Raw genomic sequence first — 19,254 nt, forward strand, 5'->3', positions numbered from 1 at the left:
ACCGCCATTCAATGCAATTAAAATAATAATAACCAAGCCAATTTATGGAGGTAGAATAAAGAATCTGAATCTTACACTCATCAGTAATTAAATGACGTTGTGTAGATTAATGTCCTCTACCCTGGGTCACCCGGGATACTTAAAATAATACCCAGGACCAGGCCCCACCCTCCAAGAGGAAGAGGGACCTAGTAAACATCAGTATGTTAAAAAATCTCTCCAAGCGCTTCCAATGTGCAGGCAGGTCTGAGAACCATTGGTGTGAACAGTCTGAATGATACCATTTGCTAGAAAGAGAAATTTCAGGAAGTGGTTTGTAGCACTGAACATTCCAAAGAAGGGGTGCATGCATGAAGTAGAAATGTCATGGATTTTTAATGACCCTATTTGCCCATGTGTGGGTTATCTAAGATTTTTATATTCACTGTGGTTTTGAGGTGAAGAAATTGGTGGAAATGCTCACTCAGGACCCTATTTTAGAACCATTGCAGCCAATTCTACAAGAAGGAAAGGGAGGGTGGGGGGAAGAAAGGTCTCAGTCCAGAAAAAAGAAAACATCAAATATCTCCCTGTTTGTGTTGGCATTTAGGATGGACTTTCACAGCATGTTTTAATGTGCAAACTGGCCAAAAAATGCACATGATTGCACTTTAATATGTTATGTCCATAAACAGTGCCTTTTAAAAAATTCACTTCCTTCCCACTTCATTAAGCTCACTAACAACTGGACCATATGAAATGTGGTCTCCACAGCCAGCTCTGTGTCGCAGTGCATTTGATTCTGTTCCCTGGGAATCCTCCACAGTCATAAATGACAATATCAAATCTGTGAAACACCACATTTGCTTTGCAAACGACCTCACATATTCCCACCAAAACAGTGGTGGCCTAGGGAGAAATTAAGTACTGTATACTTAAGATCCTTGATTGATAATACATTTTCACAACGGCCCAGGAAAAAGGCAGTTTTAGATCCTGTTCTGTAACCTGTCTCCAGTTTTCTTACTTTCCATCGCCAAACAATTCTTATTCGTGCCTGCTGTGTCCTTGGTAGCCCTACATATGGGGGATCAAGAAGAATCAAGGCCAATCTATGCTGATATTGTCACTCATTTCGTAACAGTAGTTGACCGATGACTGGGCTACTGGAACAACACATTGTGAAAGGTTAGTTTACATCATAGAATCTGAGTTGCAGCGGAACAGGATTGGAGGTGGTAGCACTGGGAACCGCCATTGTTCAGTGCCCCCCCCCCCCCCGATCTGAGGTTTCACTTTCCCTGAGGTCGACTGCGGTCCCAAAACACACGGTCCTCCTTCTGACGAAGTGTCAGAGGGGCAATAGTAGCCTGACACTGCGTCACAGCCCCTACGTCATTCACCTCACCCATCTCATCACTTAGGCATTTTATCATCTCACATCATCAGAAGGGTGAGTTCAGTACAATAAGATACTTTAAAAGAGAGACCATAGCCACAAAACTTATTACAGTATATTGTTATAATTGTTCTATTTAATTATTATTGTTGATCTCTCACTGTGCCTGATTTATACATTAAACTTTATCATGTGTATACAGGAAAAAGCATAATATATATAAGGTTCAATTCCACCCGCAGTTTCAGGCATCCACTAAAGGCTTGGGACGTATGCCCCGCTGATAAGTGGGGACTACTATACTGTACATGACTTTAATCAGCTTGTTCTGCTAACACCTAGCTGAGGCATACTGTGTTAGGAAAGGCCGGTTGGAATCTCCCCTCAAAAACTGACTCCACCCATTCATTAGGGAAGACAGTACACATCTCGGCAAAGGCAAATGAATGAAGTTGAGCTTTGGAAGAGCAAATAATAACAACTTTGCTGATGTCCTATATTACATGTACATGATGTGCATGCATTACATGTACATGTGATATATGTGTAATGTATGTCCGTTACCACTAATCTGGGTAAATTGAGAGAGTAAGTCAAAACTAGCTGCTGTTGATGTGAGCTGGAGGCTAGGGCTTTGGGTGACTGTCCTGTGCTCACAGAAACTCACACCGTTGCCCTGTGAGATCTCTGGGAGTTCCTTTTTATTTATTTATTTATTTATTTATTTAATTTTAATGTTTATTTTTGAGAGAGAGAGACAGAGTGCGAGCGGGGGCGGGGGGGCGCAGAGAGAGGGGGAGACACAGAATCCAAAGCAGGCTCCAGGCTCAAGCTGTCAGCACAGAGCCCGACATGGGGCTTGAACTCACAAACCTGAGCCAAAGATTCTTAAGCGACTGAGCCATCCAGGTGCCCCAGATCTCTGGGAGTTCTTAAATGGGCTCAGCATTACCACAAGAAAGGTGGTGCCTGGGGCAAATTGGTAAGTGCTAGCTGGATAACATGGGCATTCCTACATGGCCATTTCAACAATTACCTTCCAATTCCAGTGTTTAAGCAGTATGTCAACAGCACTCAGCAAAATGGCTTCTCCAACGACAGTGCATGTATGTATGATGAGAAAATGCATGAAGCTGCTTGGGACCATGGGGACCTTGGTCTAAAGACTTGAATTCTCCTTTCAGATTCCTTCTAATACTAGATTTTGGAGTGAAAGGTGATCTTTAAGCAAATGTGATTGTTTGAAGCCCGGGGAGATTCTTGCCATGCAGATACCATAAAGCAAGCTTCTTGAGATGCTCGCATCCCTTTTCCACATGAACTCCTGAGTAAATGGGCGTGAATAAATTCTCCCATATTAATCCTAACTTTTAAAACCAGACATTTGTTTTGAGTCACGCTTTTTAAACCATGAACTATTCTCTTCTTGGAAATGATTTCAAATAGCTAAAAATAGATGTGAATAAACAGACTTTAAAAATCTTTTTAAAAAATTCAGGAACCATTCAGAATGTGAATGTACTTTTGGCATAAAGTCCCTCTCTCCAAAATCTCAATCTGGCTGCGATTTAACCTTTAATCCTGCTTTGGTATGAATCTAATATAACAAACTGTTACATCTGTCTATCTCTCTGCCTCTCTTGGCAATGCTGTGTACTGAATAAACGCCAATCAGAAAACACCAAGGGGCACTTAACAGAGGAAGCCCTGTGGCCGCCTCATACAACAGCTGCAGGAAGGGCCTATAATGAGGAGCTACTGTCTCCTCACATAAGAAATGAAGTTAGGATTTCAGAAAGGGGGTCTAGATAGCAGTTCCTCAGACTGCCCCTGAAGGTAAACTTGGGTGACAACCAGCAGGCACGGAAAGAAAACTCAAGCCCAGCATCCGAGCTCACCATTCCCTCATCTCTTGGATGCACCCTGAGATCAGGGGTGGATTCTCCATGCAGAAGCTCAGATGGAAGCATTTGACCACGAGAAACTTGACATCTTCGAACAGTGTTGATGGACGCATCTGTATTTGGTGCTGTAACAGAGGCATGGGGAAAAAGCAAGGAAAGGCAGCTACATGATGATGTTGCAGCCATGCTAGACATGATTTTCCCCTGACAGGAGTTTTTGAAGGGATAAGAATAAGGCCAATTTGGGGAATACTTTAGGAGCTAAGTGAAATGAAAGGTTGGGGGCAGACTGATGAGTGGCCACACTTCCATGCACCCCCATCCCTCCCGTCCTGTGACCACTGTGCTGGCAGACAATGAGATTATCTAACCCTTGAGAACATGGGATGTGGGTGGCTACCTCCAACCCTTCCATTTTAATACTATTTGTAACTCATGTGCACGTTTTCAGAGAAGAAACCAGGAAGGTGTGTTTAATTATGAGATCATCTTGAATACGTTAAATAATCCATCAAAATGTTGATCATCTAAGCATGCATGAAAATTAATTTCTCCTTCTCTCTTTCTCTTTAAACCTGATGCTCATGGGGTCTCCATATCTGTGTGACCTGACACGGTTTGCCCTCTTCCTGTGCATATATGTGATAAACAGTTGACAGAAAAGGTAACTATTGTACACGCTTTGCTAGATTTAAGATTCATTTTAGATTTTCTGCCTATAGCTGATATGTAAAGAAACTTTTTAAAATCCAGGCTTAGTTTACTGACTATAAAGGGGAAATAATTCTGTATAGTGTGTGTGTGTGTGTGTGTGTGTGTGTGTTTGCATGTCTATGGTACACAGAAAGGAAATAGCTTTTCTTGAGTGTTCCTTCCCTGCCCCTACCCAGACTAAGAGTCTATGTTACAGGTGACACTGTTTTTTTTCCCCCCAGCAAGATCACTCTTTCCCAGGTATATTAAAATAAGCAACGGGTGGGTCTGATGAGGCTCTATTCTTGTTAAAAATTTGAGTGGAACTTATAGCAGCCTTTAATAAACTATAGGCTTCTGCAGTTTTAAATTGTTGTACAAGTGACTCTGATATGCTATCCCCTCTGCCCAACCAAGAGCCACCCGTCTAAACCAGAGGTTCTGAACACTGACCACACAATGGGATCACCTGTGGAATTTAAGAAAACGTTCCTGAATGCCCAGGACTCCCCCAGGCTGATTGAATTAGAAACCCCAAGGACAGGTTGGGAGCCACTTGTCTAAATGACCCATAATGCCTCCCTACTGTGTTTTACATTTTATCATTTTTAAAGCTCTTTCTCCTAATGATCTTGATTTCCAAAACAACTCTCTGAAGTAGATGGAGACAGGTAGTGCTCTTACCCACTCGGTGGATGAAGAAATTGATGCTCAGAGATGTTGGATAACTTGCCCAAGCCAATGTGGCTTATAATGTGAGAGTACAGCTTATCACGTAAAGGATGGGACTGGAATTAGAACCAGTTTTTCCACCTCTCAGCTTAGCTTTGTTTTATAATGCATTGCTGGCTATAAGGACTAAAGAAATGAAATAATGGAAAACATATAAGGGAAGTTTTATCTAATTAATTTGTATATATAAATATCAAGTCAACAGGCTAAAAGAGTAAAATCAGACTAATGAATATATTGTGTCTATAGGCTGTAAGAAATCATCTAGGGGCACCTGGGTAGCTCAGCAGGTTGAGCATCTGACTCTTGATTTCGGCTGGGTCATTCATGATCCCAGGGTTGTGGGATCTAGCCCCATGTGGGGCTCTGCACTGAGCATGAAGCCTGCCTGAGATTCCCTCTCTCCCTATCCTTCTGCCCCTCTCCGCCACTCATGCTTTTTCTCTCTCTCTAAAACTAAAATAAATAAAATAAAATATTTTTTAAAAAAAGAATCTATTATAGCTCTGGGCATTAGATCCCACCAAGGATGGTCATTTCACCTGTAGCTTCTGGGTAGAAGAATCATGAATGCTGAGTCTGAATCTACATGTAAACAAAAATCCTATCATCTCCCCTGTTTCAGGTTCAGAAGTACCTATTTCTCTTACCTGTTACATATGGGTTTTCCTGCACTGATTGGAAATCCACGTCAATACTAAATAAAGGTTTTTCCATTTTGATGTCTTTCATTAGGAGGAAGAAATCGTTGACTGGTGGAGCAAATTTTATGCTTCCACAGGGGAACATGAAAAATGTGGACAATACCTTCAGAAGGGCTATTCCAAACTCAAGGTACCTGGGCCTGTGCTGCTGTGGGTGAGGGAATGGCATCCATTGCAACTGACCATGGGCAGAGCTAAGTAGAAGACAAAAGGAGGTGATGGGGAGGGGCCCGGGGCACCTCTAGCTTCCCAGACAGTCCTCTTGCAATAGGCTTTGGCTTTGCCAAGATTCCAGGAGCTTGAGGACAGCTGTTAATTTATGGTTATGTGACTGCCACTTTGGGGCTGGGGGCATCTGACAGAGGGTTGGGAATGGGTTGGCACCACACTGATTAGGCCAACAATTATCCAGTTCAACCCAAGGAACCCTAAAAGTCATGCTCTTACAGAACAGTGTGAAATGTCAACATGCCTGTCCTCCAAACAGGCATCCATTTCACCAGCTGAAAAGTTGATTCTGTTACATGGGTATAACATACCATCACAACCATGGACACATGTGTCCAGGAGGAAGGTGAACTGTTGAGCTAGGCAGATCTGGCTATCTGTGACCTCCTGGTTTAATGTTTTGAGTTTCCAATTCTTCATTCCATGTTTCAGGCTATAATTAATGCGCTTAAGTAGAAGCAAATGCTGAAGTTTTCAGAACATTGCATGGGAGGAAAAAAAAATTTAAATGAGAAATATCTAGCCATTAAAATGATTTTCCCCATCAAAGTAGTAAAACCTCCACATATTTTCACCTTATTATCATAACATCTCAGTGCAGCTCAAGAAACACCAGCACGTAAAGAACCACTAATTTGGAAAAATGATCAAACTGGTCGGGTAGATCAGTCCCCGAACCACCCTCCCTTCCTCCCTCCTTTCTTCCCTCATTCTCATTCTTGTTCCTCCTCTTCTCCTGTTTCTGTTATGGAGGTATAATTTACGTACAATAAAGGAATCCATTCAATGGGTTGTGATAGTTGTATGCATCTACGTGTAAACTGCCCCCCAAAACAAGGCAGAGAACATTTCCATCACCACAGAGAGCTCCTGTGCACCCCTTCCAGCCAATTATCCACCATCGCCCATCCCTCTTGGAGACAGCTGATCTGGTTTATCACCATAGACTGCTTTTGCCTGTTTTTACACTCCATATAAATAGGCTTATACCAGATGTATTTTGTGTGTGTCTGGCTTTTTTAGCCCAACACAGTTGTTTTGAGATCCATCACGCTATCCTGTGTATCGGTACTCTGTCCCTTCTTATTGCTGAGTGGCAGTTCATTGTACGGATATACTGCGATTTGTGTATCCATTCTCCTGAGGATGAAGCTGCTTCAGACCTTCTCGTATCATGTGGACGTGTTTTCATTTTTCTTAATAAACACTTAGGAATGCAGTCTCTGCATCATAGAGTCACTGGGTATTTAACTCAATAAGAAACTGCCAGATGTTTGCCCCAAGTGGTTGTGCCCTTCTACATTCCTGCCAGCGATGTGAGGGTTCCCGTCGCTGCATCCACACCCTCTCGCCCACTTGGTATTGCCAGTCTTTTTGGTTGAGACCCCACCTGCATTTTAATGAGAAATTAAGAAGCTGTTGATGGTTTTCAGGTATATGATTGTGAACTGGAGGATGTAACAGAATTCGGCGGCCTGACCGACTTTTCAGATACTTTCAAGCTGTATCGAGGCAAATCCGATGAAAATGAAGATCCTTCTGTGGTAGGAGAGTTTAAGGTGAGCAACGTGTGTTTCTGTTCTGTTTCAAATCCACCTTTAATTTCTTTAGAGACCTAGGATAATGGACAGCCAGCCTCTGGGGCAGGGACACGTCCTCTGACATCTGAAGGATGCTACAAGGTGGTGACAAGTAAACGGGCCATGGGGTGGGGGCCAGAAACCTCAAAGCCGTTCTCAGTACATTTCCGTCATCCTGCCTGTGCCATCCAAGCTTGAGTCCTGCAGATTCAGCGTCGTCAAGACCTCATTTCTGCTCCCTGCCCCCACTGCCTCCTCCCCGCCTTCCAGCAGGACCACCAGGCAACTTCCTGACCTTTCTGCCCTACTCCAGTCCATTCCCCACGCAGCCCAACATGATCATGTTTCTTGACTCCTAAAAGATGTCGGGTTTCCACGATGGCTCAGGTCCCAACTCCTTCCTAAGGTGGAGCTGGCCTTCCCCGAGCTCCTCTGCTCCCTCGCCCTGGTGCGCTGCTGCTCAAGGACCTCTCCCAGGCCCCAGACACACCTCGTCTGCTCACAACTGGGAGCCTTGGGACAGGCTCTTCTGCCTTCCCTCTCTGTGGTCTGACAAACTCCTACTCATCCTTTTCAAGGTCAGCTCAAGTGTCCCATTCTTTGTGAAGTGTTCCCTGGTTGCTTCTGGCAGAGTGACTCACTCCTGCTCTGGGCTCCCACAGGTCTGCTTCCTGCCACCATTAAAGCGCCTTTCACACTGGGAGTATCGGCTTTCGTGACCGCCCCTCCCACAGCCCGCAAATCCCAGGCACCTGTGCTACTACTTCCCAACCCTTTCCAACAGCAGACATTACTAATCGATCAGAACACTATACCCTACCTACCCTACCCATGTTCTCGGCATCCTTCTCACTGCGGCTTCCCAGCAAGCAATCAAAGAAGGCCTAAGAATCAAACCTATCTAATATCCCTGTGCCAGACCGGGTTCCTTGAGTTCATTTTGGGGTCCCTGATGTCCAACACATAGTAGTAAGTGCTTATTACTTCACACTGCTTTGCTGGATGAGTGTAGCTGGAACTAAGACCCACATGTTTGGAATCCAACTTGAGTGCTTTCTCTTGTACTTAGTTAAGCTCATTTCAGGATACGATGTATGGCCTGTCAAGCTGGCCTGATGGCTCACTCGTTGAAAAAACATTTATGGTGCCCCATAGACATGCCCGGCCCTGTGTTAGGTCTTGGAGACAGAGTGATAAACAAGACCCAGTCCCCACCCTCAGGAAGCTCCCAGTCTCATGAAGAATGTAGACAATAAGTAAACAAGCACAGTGCAGAGGTCAGTGCTGCAGCAGGGGTGAGCGCAGAAGACACATCCAACCCAGAGGCAATCAGGGAGGTTTCCTGGAAGAAGAGACACTTTTTAGTTGAGACCTGAGGGATGAACAGGAGTTTGCCTGGGAGGTGGGAGGGGGCTTACAGGGGTGACACCAGAAAAGGGAAATCACCCTTAGCACTTTACTCGGTTTAAAAAATAATCACTTTTGGGGCGCCTGGGTGGCTCAGTCGGTTAAGCGTCCAACTTCGGCTCAGGTCATGATCTCACAGTTCGTAAGTTCGAGCCCTGTGTCAGGCTCTGTGCTGACAGCTCAGAGCCTGGAGCCTGCTTTGGATTCTGTGTCTCCTCTCTCTGCCCCTCCCCCACTCGTGCTCTGTCTCTCACTCTCTCTCAAAAATAAACGTTAAAAAAATTGTTTTAGGGGCGCCTGGGTGGCTCAGTCGGTTAAGCATCCGACTTTGGCTCAGGTCATGATCTCGCGGTCCGTGAGTTCGAGCCCCGCATCAGGCTCTGTGCTGACAGCTCAGAGCCTGGAGCCTGTTTCAGATTCTGTGTCTCCCTCTCTCTCTGACCCTCCCCTGTTCATGCTGTCTCTCCCTGTCTCAAAAATAAATAAACGTTAAAAAAAAATTTTTTTTTTAAATTGTTTTAAATAAAAATAAAAAATAAATAAAAAATAATCACTTTGATTCCTATCTTCAAAATATGTGCAGGGTTTTACTCCTCACCACCTCCTTTGCCACCATACCGGTCCAGCTCTGGCCTCGATTTGTGCCTGGTCTTCCTGTTTCTGCCCTGCCCTTTCTTCTCTGTAATCAGTTAAATACTTATTTTATCATCATTTTACCTTCCCTACTGGAAACGTGTATAGTGTAATAGACACTGTTCCCTTCACGAAAGGCAGCCCCTGTGGCTGCTCCAGAATGTACGTGGCAGGGGAAGGCAGGAGTCCTCCGCCCGGGTCACCAGGGGCCTTGTGAGGATATCTGTGTGTCTCTCTCTTAGGGCTCCTTTAGAATCTACTCCCTGTCGGATGACCCCAGCGTGCCGGCCCCTCCCAGGCAGTTTCGGGAATTACCTGACAGCGTCCCACAGGAATGCACGGTTAGGATTTACATTGTTCGAGGCTTAGAGCTCCAGCCCCAAGACAACAATGGCCTGGTAAGAGTTTGGGTGTGGGGCCTTCTCCTGTAGCAAGATAATTACAGTCATCAGCCACAATAATTGTCATGTTCTTTCTTTTGGGGCGTCTGTTATCTCACTAGGGGAAAGATACTCTATCCAAGCAATGTATTCAGGAGGACTGTCCCAATGGGGATTTATCCGAAAGCTTGAAGGGGCTTTGGTTCCTCTGGTTCATGCTTCTCATTTTACAAATGTGACCTCGAGGAGATTTGCGCGGTGCCTCCTCCCTGCCGCCGCCCCTTCACCCCTCACCACTTCTCCGAAGGCGGCTGGCGGTCTGCTGCACCAAGGGCCGTGTTGCTTAGACCTCAACTGAGGTGCAGACGCCACCTTTTCGTCAGTGTGGGAGCGGGTGTGGAGGCTACCTGAGTCTGCCCTGGAAACTGCCTTGAACTTGCACCCGACGGTGACACGGCATGCCATCTGTTTTGTCCCCACAGTGTGACCCTTATATAAAAATAACACTGGGCAAAAAAGTAATTGAAGATCGAGACCACTACATCCCCAACACCCTCAACCCGGTTTTCGGCAGGTAACGAACATTTCTAAACGTTTCTCTGCCCTTTGTTTCTCCATGGCTTTTGAGTTAAGGATGTGACATGTGCCCAGCTCTGTTCTAGGCCCCAGGACCATGACTAGGAACTAGACACATATTCTCGTCAGCAGAGCAGGCAGTAAACACGTAAGGTCACAAATGCAAGTGAAAAGCGCCATGAAGAAAATAAAGCCAAGTCATAAGATGGGCTTCTCTTTGAGAGATCTGCTCTGAGCCTGGGAGGTCAAGGGGGCCAGGGCCCCGGGAAGGGGGAGGGGACAAGACCCAGAAGTCCAATACGCTTGTGGGTTGCAGACCAGAAGGACAGGCAGTGACTCACCTGTAGCCACGTGTTGGTTCTCACTCCCCGAATCCAGTTTGTGCTTGTTCTCTGGGACATTCTAATTCCACCATTTTGGTCCAGTGAATGTATTAATGTGCCTGTTACCAAAACTGAGGAGGGGGCAGAAAATGATGGGGTCCAAATGCCCCTCTGTCTTCTGTTCCTGAAGACTTTTAAAAAAGCATTAGTTTCTCCACCGTTACCACATCAGACTTGTTTCTGGGCTGCTACACCGATCTATCTCTTCAAGGAGATGAGGTCCTTCTCAAGGGGAGGGCACATCCAAGTCACCTCTAAATAGGACCTGGATTTTTCAGCTACCGGCTGCATCCACATTTAATAAAAGCTAATAACTGCTGAACTTTTCCTGGGTGCATGCACCCTCCGGAGACATTTATATGAAACATCCCAACTTCACAACTCTGGGGTGCTAGTGTTCATCCCCATTTGACAACAGAAGAAACTGAGGCACAGGGAGGAAGAGTCTAATGTGCCCAGCTGGCAAGAGGTGGAGTCAGGATTCGAACCCAGGCCATCTGACCGTAGCACCTGTGTGGTATCCACGTGAGGCTCTCTGTGGCTGCCACCATCTCATTCCATGGTCAGCCTATCAGCAGGGCAGGGCAGGGCAGGGCAGAGGTCAGCAGCCCCACATTACAGGGGAGGGGCATGGTGCCAGAGCTCTGTCGACAGAGCTAGTACATGACAGAGCCAAGATTTAGGTAGGAATTCCTGACCAAGCCCCAGGCTTTTTTCCAACACCCTTGGTAATGCTTCATATTCATGGCAAAGCCACCACCTGTAGAATAAATGGTCTTTGTACAAAACGTTTGTGAAAACAGTGTTATTTTCCCAGAACCTTGCCAAACGGGAGAATACTTTGTTCTTGTTTGATGTGTGGCCTATATTTTAATTTCTGGCTTTATTATGTTGCCCATCCTCCTCTTTTCTACTCGTTTGTTGGTTCGCGTCCTTACGCGCGCTCTCGTGTGTGCGCCCATATGTGTGCACACACACCCGTCTTCATCACAGTCTCTCAGGTTCGCACGCACTGTTCTCCCTCACACACACTCACACCTTGTGACACACGCACACAGGACCGCACTCTCACTCAGCTCCTGAGCACACGCGTGCACACACCTGTGCACGCACGTGCACACACACACACACACGCTGCCGCACACCCCAAAGCTGCCTGCCGGGGCCAGGGAATGGAAATAATCCTCTGGCACGGCAATATGATCATTTTCCTTTTCTTCCGCTGATCCAGCCCTGAGGTCTAGACAGGAAAAGGCACGCAGGGCAGGAAGGAGGGCTCCATGTGAGGGAGACAGGGAAGCAGGGGAAAGCCAGCTTTCACGGGAGAAAGGCGGCCCTGTCTGAATCGCACGTCTCTGAGGAGCCAAGCACAGTCTTAATTAAGTGGCAGGAAAAGTCTTGCTTGGAGCCCCCCCGCCCCCCCCCCCGGGAGGAAGCGACGCTGTCAGGCTGTGCTCAGCCAATCTGTGCCCGTGTGTGTGTGTGTGTGTGTGTGTGTAGCCCCCTCTCAAAGGAGATGCCGCCTCTGCAGGCCCGTGGATGGCTCTTGGTCCCTAGGCTGATTCTTAGGGGGTGACTTTCTTCTCAGCGAAGACCCTCAGGGGTTCTGGGACAGGAATTCAGAAAGGGGCAACCTTTCGTGTGTGCTCAGCCATCGTTCAGTATATTCCCGTCACATCATAGCAACATCCAGGTCATGTTCAACAGAATGTGTGTCTTCTATAGAATGTTAATTGGTGTTCCAAGAAAAAAATTATTCCTTCGTCAAACTAAGACACCTGGGTGAAAACAGATAATAACTGCAGGACTTCTCAAAGCCTTTAGTTTGACCAGAGGAACTCCAAAACAAGTGGTTTTCTTTTCTTCCTTTCTTTCTTTTTTTTAACATCACAGCTACTGGGTTTTCAGCAATGCAGTCATGCCAAGTGCTTTCTAAACATTTCTTTGCCTGACCCTTATAACAACATGGGATGGTAGGTATTGCTGTCGCTGTTTTACAGATGAGAAAACTGAGCACAGAGAGGTCAAGTAACTGGCCTAGGGTCCCACAGCTAGTAAGCAGCAGGGTTAGGATTCAGACATATGTATTTAAACCCGAGCTCTCCCCCTGAGCAAGCATGTAACCTTGCATTATTCTTACTTCTAACACGTACTGCTTCTCAAGTGCTCCTACCCACTGCCACCCACCTGGCTGTCCCAGTCACCATGTCCTCCTCCAGCAGCCACAGTCACCGCCTGGGGACTCTCTGCAGAAAGCCTTGATTTGGGGGTGGGGGGTTAATTAATTAATTTATTTTGAGAGTGAGAGAGCGTGTGTATGTGAGCACGCGTGGGAGAGGGCAGAGAGAGACAGGAAGAGAATCCCAAGCAGGCTCCATACTGTCAGTACAGAGCCTGACACGGGGCTTGATCCCATGAACTGTGAGATCATGATCTGAGCCAGACTCAACAGTAGGTTGCTTAACAGACTGAGCCACCCAGGTGCCCCAGAGCCCTGGGGTTTTTTTTTTTGTTTGTTTGTTTTTGTTTATTTGTTTTGTTTTTGAGAGGTCTGGATAGAATCATGGAGATTCTAACATTGCATTTGCTTATTTAGAATGTATGAGCTCAGCTGCTACTTACCTCAAGAAAAAGATCTGAAAATTTCTGTCTACGATTACGACACTTTTACCCGTGACGAAAAGGTGGGAGAAACAATTATCGATCTGGAAAATCGATTCCTTTCCCGGTTTGGGTCCCACTGCGGCATACCTGAACAATACTGTGTGTAAGTTGTCCTGGCCATAAAAGTAGACAATTTGTCCCATCTAACGTCAATACCTGGGGAAGCCTTGGGTCCCTACTTCTGTGCCTGACTTCACTGAACCACTCTGACTCAGATATATACTGTTTTTAATAACTGGACTATCTTCGGGAGAATAGGGCCACAGCATTGCCCAAGTCCAGGGCAATGCCCACCCCACCCCCCAATCAATTTTGTGATGTCCCTCTTTCCCTAAGTGTTTTCTATGGTATCTAATGAGATACAGCTTGCGTTTTCTGGTTTATGAGCTTGCCTATTACGATTACAGTGATTGCAGTCAAACCCCTCATTTTGATGGAGGAGGAAACTGAGGGGGGAGAAAAAGGATTAACTGGCCGGGGCCAAAGTAATTGTGGATTTTAGGATCTCTGAAATAGATTTCTAGGCAAAAGCCAAAGGGTAGAGCCCATTCCCTGCTCCGTCACTACATGGGGACGCCTGTAAGAATAAATAGGAGTGTATGTGTATGAATCCAAGAAGAACCTCTCTGCCCCGTGATAACTCTGAGTGTGGACTGTTATTCACAGTTCTGGAGTAAATACCTGGCGAGATCAGTTGAGACCAACACAGTTGCTTCAAAATGTAGCCAGATTCAAAGGTTTCCCACCACCCATCCTTTCCGAAGATGGAAGTAGAATCAGATATGGAGGTCGAGACTATAGTTTGGATGAATTTGGTAAGTGCAAAACCATAGGCTGCAAGCTGGTTACAAAGTATAGCAACTTTGCTGGGTCTGCTTTGGGAGGGGGATGGGCAGAGCAGTGCCCTAATTATACCACAGGAGACTCCGCACACATGACTATCTAACAAAAGCCCCATTATAGCAGGGTTTTGCTGTCTTGTCAAGTGTCAAAGTGTACACATTTTCTTGTCTGTCTTAGGTTTCACTTGACCTTTTTAGGTCACAGCCACTGGAGCTTTGAACACAAAGTTCTAGTAATTAACTAATTTCTATGTAGTGCATAATTAGCTCATAATTTAGCTCAAAAGTGCTCAGATGGTAGTGCAAGAATTTCTCTTCCAGGCTTATTCCATCATTCTTCCAGCCCTTCTCTGAGAAGGCTCGGGGATGCAGGGGGTTTGTTTGAGGACTCTTCTGAGTTCACATCTGGCTCACGTCTGAGCTTGGGGTCTTGCTCTTTCTCCAGCAGTAATTTATAATACAATCGGTCCTGACACGTAGCCAGCTAGCTGCGCTATGACAAAGCCTGAAATAAGCTTAATAGAGCATAAGAGCTGTGGCATTATTCACGGTGTTGCAGGGAGGGAGGGCTTCCCAGAGGGGGTGGCAGTGGAGCTTGCCTTGAAGGGTGCACAGGATACCCAGAGAAGGCTGAATAAAGACACATAGGGGTGAAGGTGCCTACCTGATCCTGCACTGTTTATTCCTGACATTGCAAGAAACTATGCTTTGTCTTCCTATTTGAAGAGGACTTCTGCAAAAGGGATAAGGAATTAACTGGCAAGCAATGTGGCCCCATAGTTAAGAGTACCCCCAGATAATCAAACAACTCCCCCCAAAACTGTCTCAGTCACGATCATTCCAATTACTATTGTTACCTAACAAATCACCCCAAAACTTAGCAGCTGAAAAATGCCATTTTGTTTTGCTCCCAGTTTTGCAGGTCAGGATGGGCTCACCCACTGGGCAGTTCTCACCTGAGTACCTCATGTGCTTGGCTGCTGTCAGATGTCGGGGGAGGAGCCAAGGGACAGGCATCCAGGCTCCACGGAGCTGGATGTCCAAGATGGCTCGCACACATGGCTGGCAGTTGATGCTGGCTCTTGACTGGGGCTAATGATCAGAGCACCTACTCAGGCCTTTCCAGAAGGGCAATCTCTAGATACTCATGCTCGTTCCAGGGCAGATGGCTTCCCTCAAAGCAAGCATCCCAAGTGGACCAACCACAAGTCACGTGGCCTTGTATGCCCAGCCTGAGAAGTCGCACAGCATTCTTTCTCCACACTTCAGTGGTCAGATATGTCTCCAGACTCAAAGGAAGAGGACATAGACCCAACCTCTCATGGGAGAAGTGTCAGAGAATTTGAGGGCTGTTTTTAAAATGCCACAGTAATGCTAGCTGCTATAACAATTAAACTTCCAAGTGTTGGCGGCTTAACACAATAGAAGTTTACTTCTCAGAAATTCACAACAGGTATTCCGATAGGCAACAAGCCCTTGGCGTTTTGCAGCTCTGCCATTCTTCAACGTGGGCACCTAAGGTTGCTGTTTCTTCTGCATCCAAAAGGCAACAGCACATAGAGTATCTTTCACGAGAGGGCTTTATTGTGCCCCATCTAGAAGTGACACACGTGTCACTTCTACCTGTGTTACATTCTAGCCAAACTAGGTTGTGTGTCCACACCTAACTGCAAGGGAGGCTGGGAAACAGAATCTGGCTGTGAGCCTCTGCCAGAAAAGTAGATACAGGCTGCTCTTACTTACACATTCTGGTATGTTCTGGCCCCTTTGGTGTTGGCAGCCCACAGGTCAGGTGTGAGACTGGTTGGGGTAGGGCCCATGGTCAAGAGCTATTACTATCAGTGACTCCTTCACAAATCAAAAGTTCGAACACTGGCCCTGCCTGTCCAGTTTGCAGAGTCTGGTTGGAAGGGATACATGCCCCTCAGGGCAACTGTTTCAATGCCACTTTCTATTCCAGAGGCCAACAAAATTCTGCACCAGCACCTGGGGGCCCCCGATGAGCGTCTTGCCCTTCACATCCTCAGGACTCAGGGACTGGTCCCTGAGCACGTGGAAACGAGGACTTTGCATAGCACCTTCCAGCCGAACATTTCCCAGGTAAAAGAACGCTCCGTCTGAAGACCCATCCTCCACATCCCAAACGCAGTGGCAACAGCTGACACAGATCTGCCTCTTTTATCTCTTTCAGACACTTTTAGATACAGAAGAAATAGAAGGGCAACTCAGATTAGCTTTATCCCAAAGGGGAAATAAATTGTCAGAATTTCCAGGTAGCTCACTAAATCCAGACAGGAGGGTGACTACGGCTCAGGATCTCTCCCTGTCTCTTACCTGTTTCTCTCTCTGAGTTTCTGTTGTTCTACGCACTTCCTGTGATCCCCTTCCTATGAATCGGAATATTGTAAAGAGTTTCTAAGGTTTTCATGTTATAATGTAGCCCCAATCTACTTCCAAATGTGGAAGGGATTGGTTGCCCCAACTTGGCCCAACTCTCCACCACTGGACTACTCAGCTGCAGCCAAGCAGGTGGGGTCTGGGGAAGCACTGTACTTGGCCCTACCTGGGTGAGGCGGTACTCTCTGAGACCAAATTGCCAGGGAGGAAGCTGGGCTCAGTGCACAAGATGGCTCATCACAGGACCACATGCATAATGATGGGGGAGAATTAGTTTCCAGCAGCTGGGGAACAGTTTCCAGAGAAACCAGGAGAGACATGGCAAATGACAGAATGATCCGGGTGGAAGCTTGTTACAAGGAAGCCTCCTGGGATGTGCCTGGGAGATTTGGATTCAGTAGGTCTGGGGTGTCTGGAATCTGAGTTTTAACAAGTACCTGGAGGGGTTCTAATGCAGGTGGCCAGGAAATCACACTTTAAGAAATATTAATCTAATGGATGCAAATCATGTTGACCCTACACAACTGTGGACGAGCTTATCTATAAAAAGTGGCCACAGGTGCCCTGGGCTTACTAGTTTGTCACTCACTCCTTGCTTTTATTCTGTTCTACATTTTCATTTCTTCCTTTTCTTATTATTCCTTCCCCCAAAGAGCCCATTCCTCCTCTTCTGTCTCCTCCCACACCTTAAATAAAGTCTTAAGAAATTACAAATTTGGGGCGCCTGGGTGGCGCAGTCGGTTAAGCGTCCGACTTCAGCCAGGTCACGATCTCGCGGTCCGTGAGTTCGAGCCCCGCGTCGGGCTCTGGGCTGATGGCTCAGAGCCTGGAGCCTGTTTCCGATTCTGTGTCTCCCTCTCTCTCTGCCCCCCCCCCATTCATGCTCTGTCTCTCTCTGTCCCAAAAATAAATAAACGTTGAAAAAAAAAAAAAGAAATTACAAATTTGTAATTACAAATTACAATCCACATCTCCCCTACACCCCTCCCTCAATCCCTTTTACCTACCAAACTGGACAGACTATAGCTGGGTCTTGGGAGACACTCAAATGCCTCATGTTCTGCATCATGCTTGATGTATTATAGAACCTTGAACCCTAGAGATTAGTTAGAAGAGAGCCAGGATTGTAGGAAAATGTATCCTTTTTAAGAGTTCCAGTTAAGTCATTTTGATCATAGCGTATTAGGAAGCCAATCTAGTTTCCTTGGTAAACTTCTTATAGACCAGTCTGAAGGCAGAGTCAACAAAACATCTGAAATCAGTTTGTGAAATTTAAGTTGCTTCATGGGGTGGATATAGTTTGTTAATGGCACCCCTAGCCCATCTGGAAGAACATTCTAGTCAGATAGATGGACCTGGTCTGTGGCAGGGGAAGACCTGCTCGGGACCTCACCAAGATGGCACCACAAGGGTCAGTTGGGCTTTCAGCCTCCCCCTTCTTGCGAGCCTCCTCCCAGGTGGTGGGCACTAGCCAGCCAATAGCAGGGAGTCCTCAACTTTGGGGAACAGTAATGTTCTTGTCGTTGTTTGGGTCTTTACTCTGAACGTGCCACGTTGTAAGTCCTTCTTTAACAAATTAAATACCATTTTACATTCTTTTGATTTTCTATCCGGAGGTAAGTGGAGAAACCCTTGGATGTTACAAAACTGGGATTGATAGCAAGTAGGCAATGTGATGAATAGAGTTCCGAGTGAGGGACCCAACTTGAAGTCATTGTAAGAGGGTATGTGAGCATGTTTGGGGTGGGGGGGGGTGTTAGTGATATGAAGCCCCTTCATTAACCAGGGAACACTCAGACGATGATAGAGTGGGCGCATGCAGTCATCAGAGGTTTCTGGTGAGAGTGGGAAGTGGGTGCCCTAAATGCCATTGAAGATAGATGACTTATCTTGTTCGCTCTCCTACTCTACTCTTTTTGCCTTCCATATGGACTAATAGTTAGCAGGCCCAAAGAAACAGTTTCACCTAGAAGACATGAAAGAAAGCTATAGGCTTCACCGCTCATCATATAACTTAATTTCTCTTTTCATTTTTAAATGATCTAGGGGAAACTTCAGATGTGGGTGGATGTTTTCCCCAAGAGTTTGGGACCACCAGGCCCTCCTTTCAACATCACCCCCCGGAAAGCCAAAAAGTAAGTAACCATGAGACCCTGCTCTATCGGACTGGGGTCTGGGTGCAAAATCACCTTCAAAATGTGCTCCTTTCAGGTACTACCTGCGTGTGATCATCTGGAATACCAAGGATGTTCTCTTGGATGAAAAAAGCATCACAGGAGAGGAAATGAGTGACATCTATGTCAAAGGGTAAGTTTAGCATGCTAGTTTGCCTCTGACAGACTCAAGGAACGAAACAGATGCTCTCCTTCATGAGTCATCATTATGAAAGGTGTCCATTCTAGGATCCTTGGTTATTTGAAGTTCTTCTATTCCATTAATGCAATCTGCTCAGGAGACTCCAGCAGGACAAAGGGAGAGAGAACAGAAAGAGAAGAGGAATCTCTGTGGATCTTGTTTATGAGCAATCTAGTAAACTATAGGAACTGATAAGCAGTTCTACATTTCTCTTTTAAGAAAATGGGTTAAGTTTATTAAGCCGACTTATTATTTCCTTTTAGTCATTCTTTTAGTCAGCTCTTTAGTCATTCTTTTTAGTCAGTTCATTTTTATTCCTTTTTGATACCTTGAGTAACTAGCCCTAGAAACAGAAGTAAGGCTTGTTAAATTTCACTTTGTATATATTTTACTACCAG

At 46.0% G+C, this 19,254-nt stretch overlaps 1 protein-coding gene across 5 annotated transcripts in view; it reads left to right on the forward strand.

Moving 5' to 3' along the window:
- MYOF (myoferlin) overlaps window positions 1-19,254 on the forward strand; it is a 154,222-nt gene that overhangs the window by 122,917 nt on the left and 12,051 nt on the right. For 2 of the 5 annotated variants that reach the window (XM_030334291.1, XM_030334292.1), the window contains 11 exons: window positions 2,428-2,484; window positions 3,935-3,946; window positions 5,443-5,541; window positions 7,073-7,198; window positions 9,502-9,657; window positions 10,122-10,213; window positions 13,195-13,365; window positions 13,929-14,077; window positions 16,065-16,204; window positions 18,548-18,636; window positions 18,713-18,808. In XM_030334291.1, coding sequence (XP_030190151.1) covers window positions 2,428-2,484; window positions 3,935-3,946; window positions 5,443-5,541; window positions 7,073-7,198; window positions 9,502-9,657; window positions 10,122-10,213; window positions 13,195-13,365; window positions 13,929-14,077; window positions 16,065-16,204; window positions 18,548-18,636; window positions 18,713-18,808 — 1,187 coding nt within the window. The remainder of the gene's footprint in view (window positions 1-2,427; window positions 2,485-3,934; window positions 3,947-5,442; window positions 5,542-7,072; window positions 7,199-9,501; window positions 9,658-10,121; window positions 10,214-13,194; window positions 13,366-13,928; window positions 14,078-16,064; window positions 16,205-18,547; window positions 18,637-18,712; window positions 18,809-19,254) is intronic. The other 3 variants (XM_030334293.1, XM_030334295.1, XM_030334294.1) reach the window with 2 other exon arrangements.

This window comes from Lynx canadensis, chromosome D2 (genome assembly GCF_007474595.2).
Source record: "Lynx canadensis isolate LIC74 chromosome D2, mLynCan4.pri.v2, whole genome shotgun sequence".
Classification (NCBI taxonomy): domain Eukaryota; kingdom Metazoa; phylum Chordata; class Mammalia; order Carnivora; family Felidae; genus Lynx; species Lynx canadensis.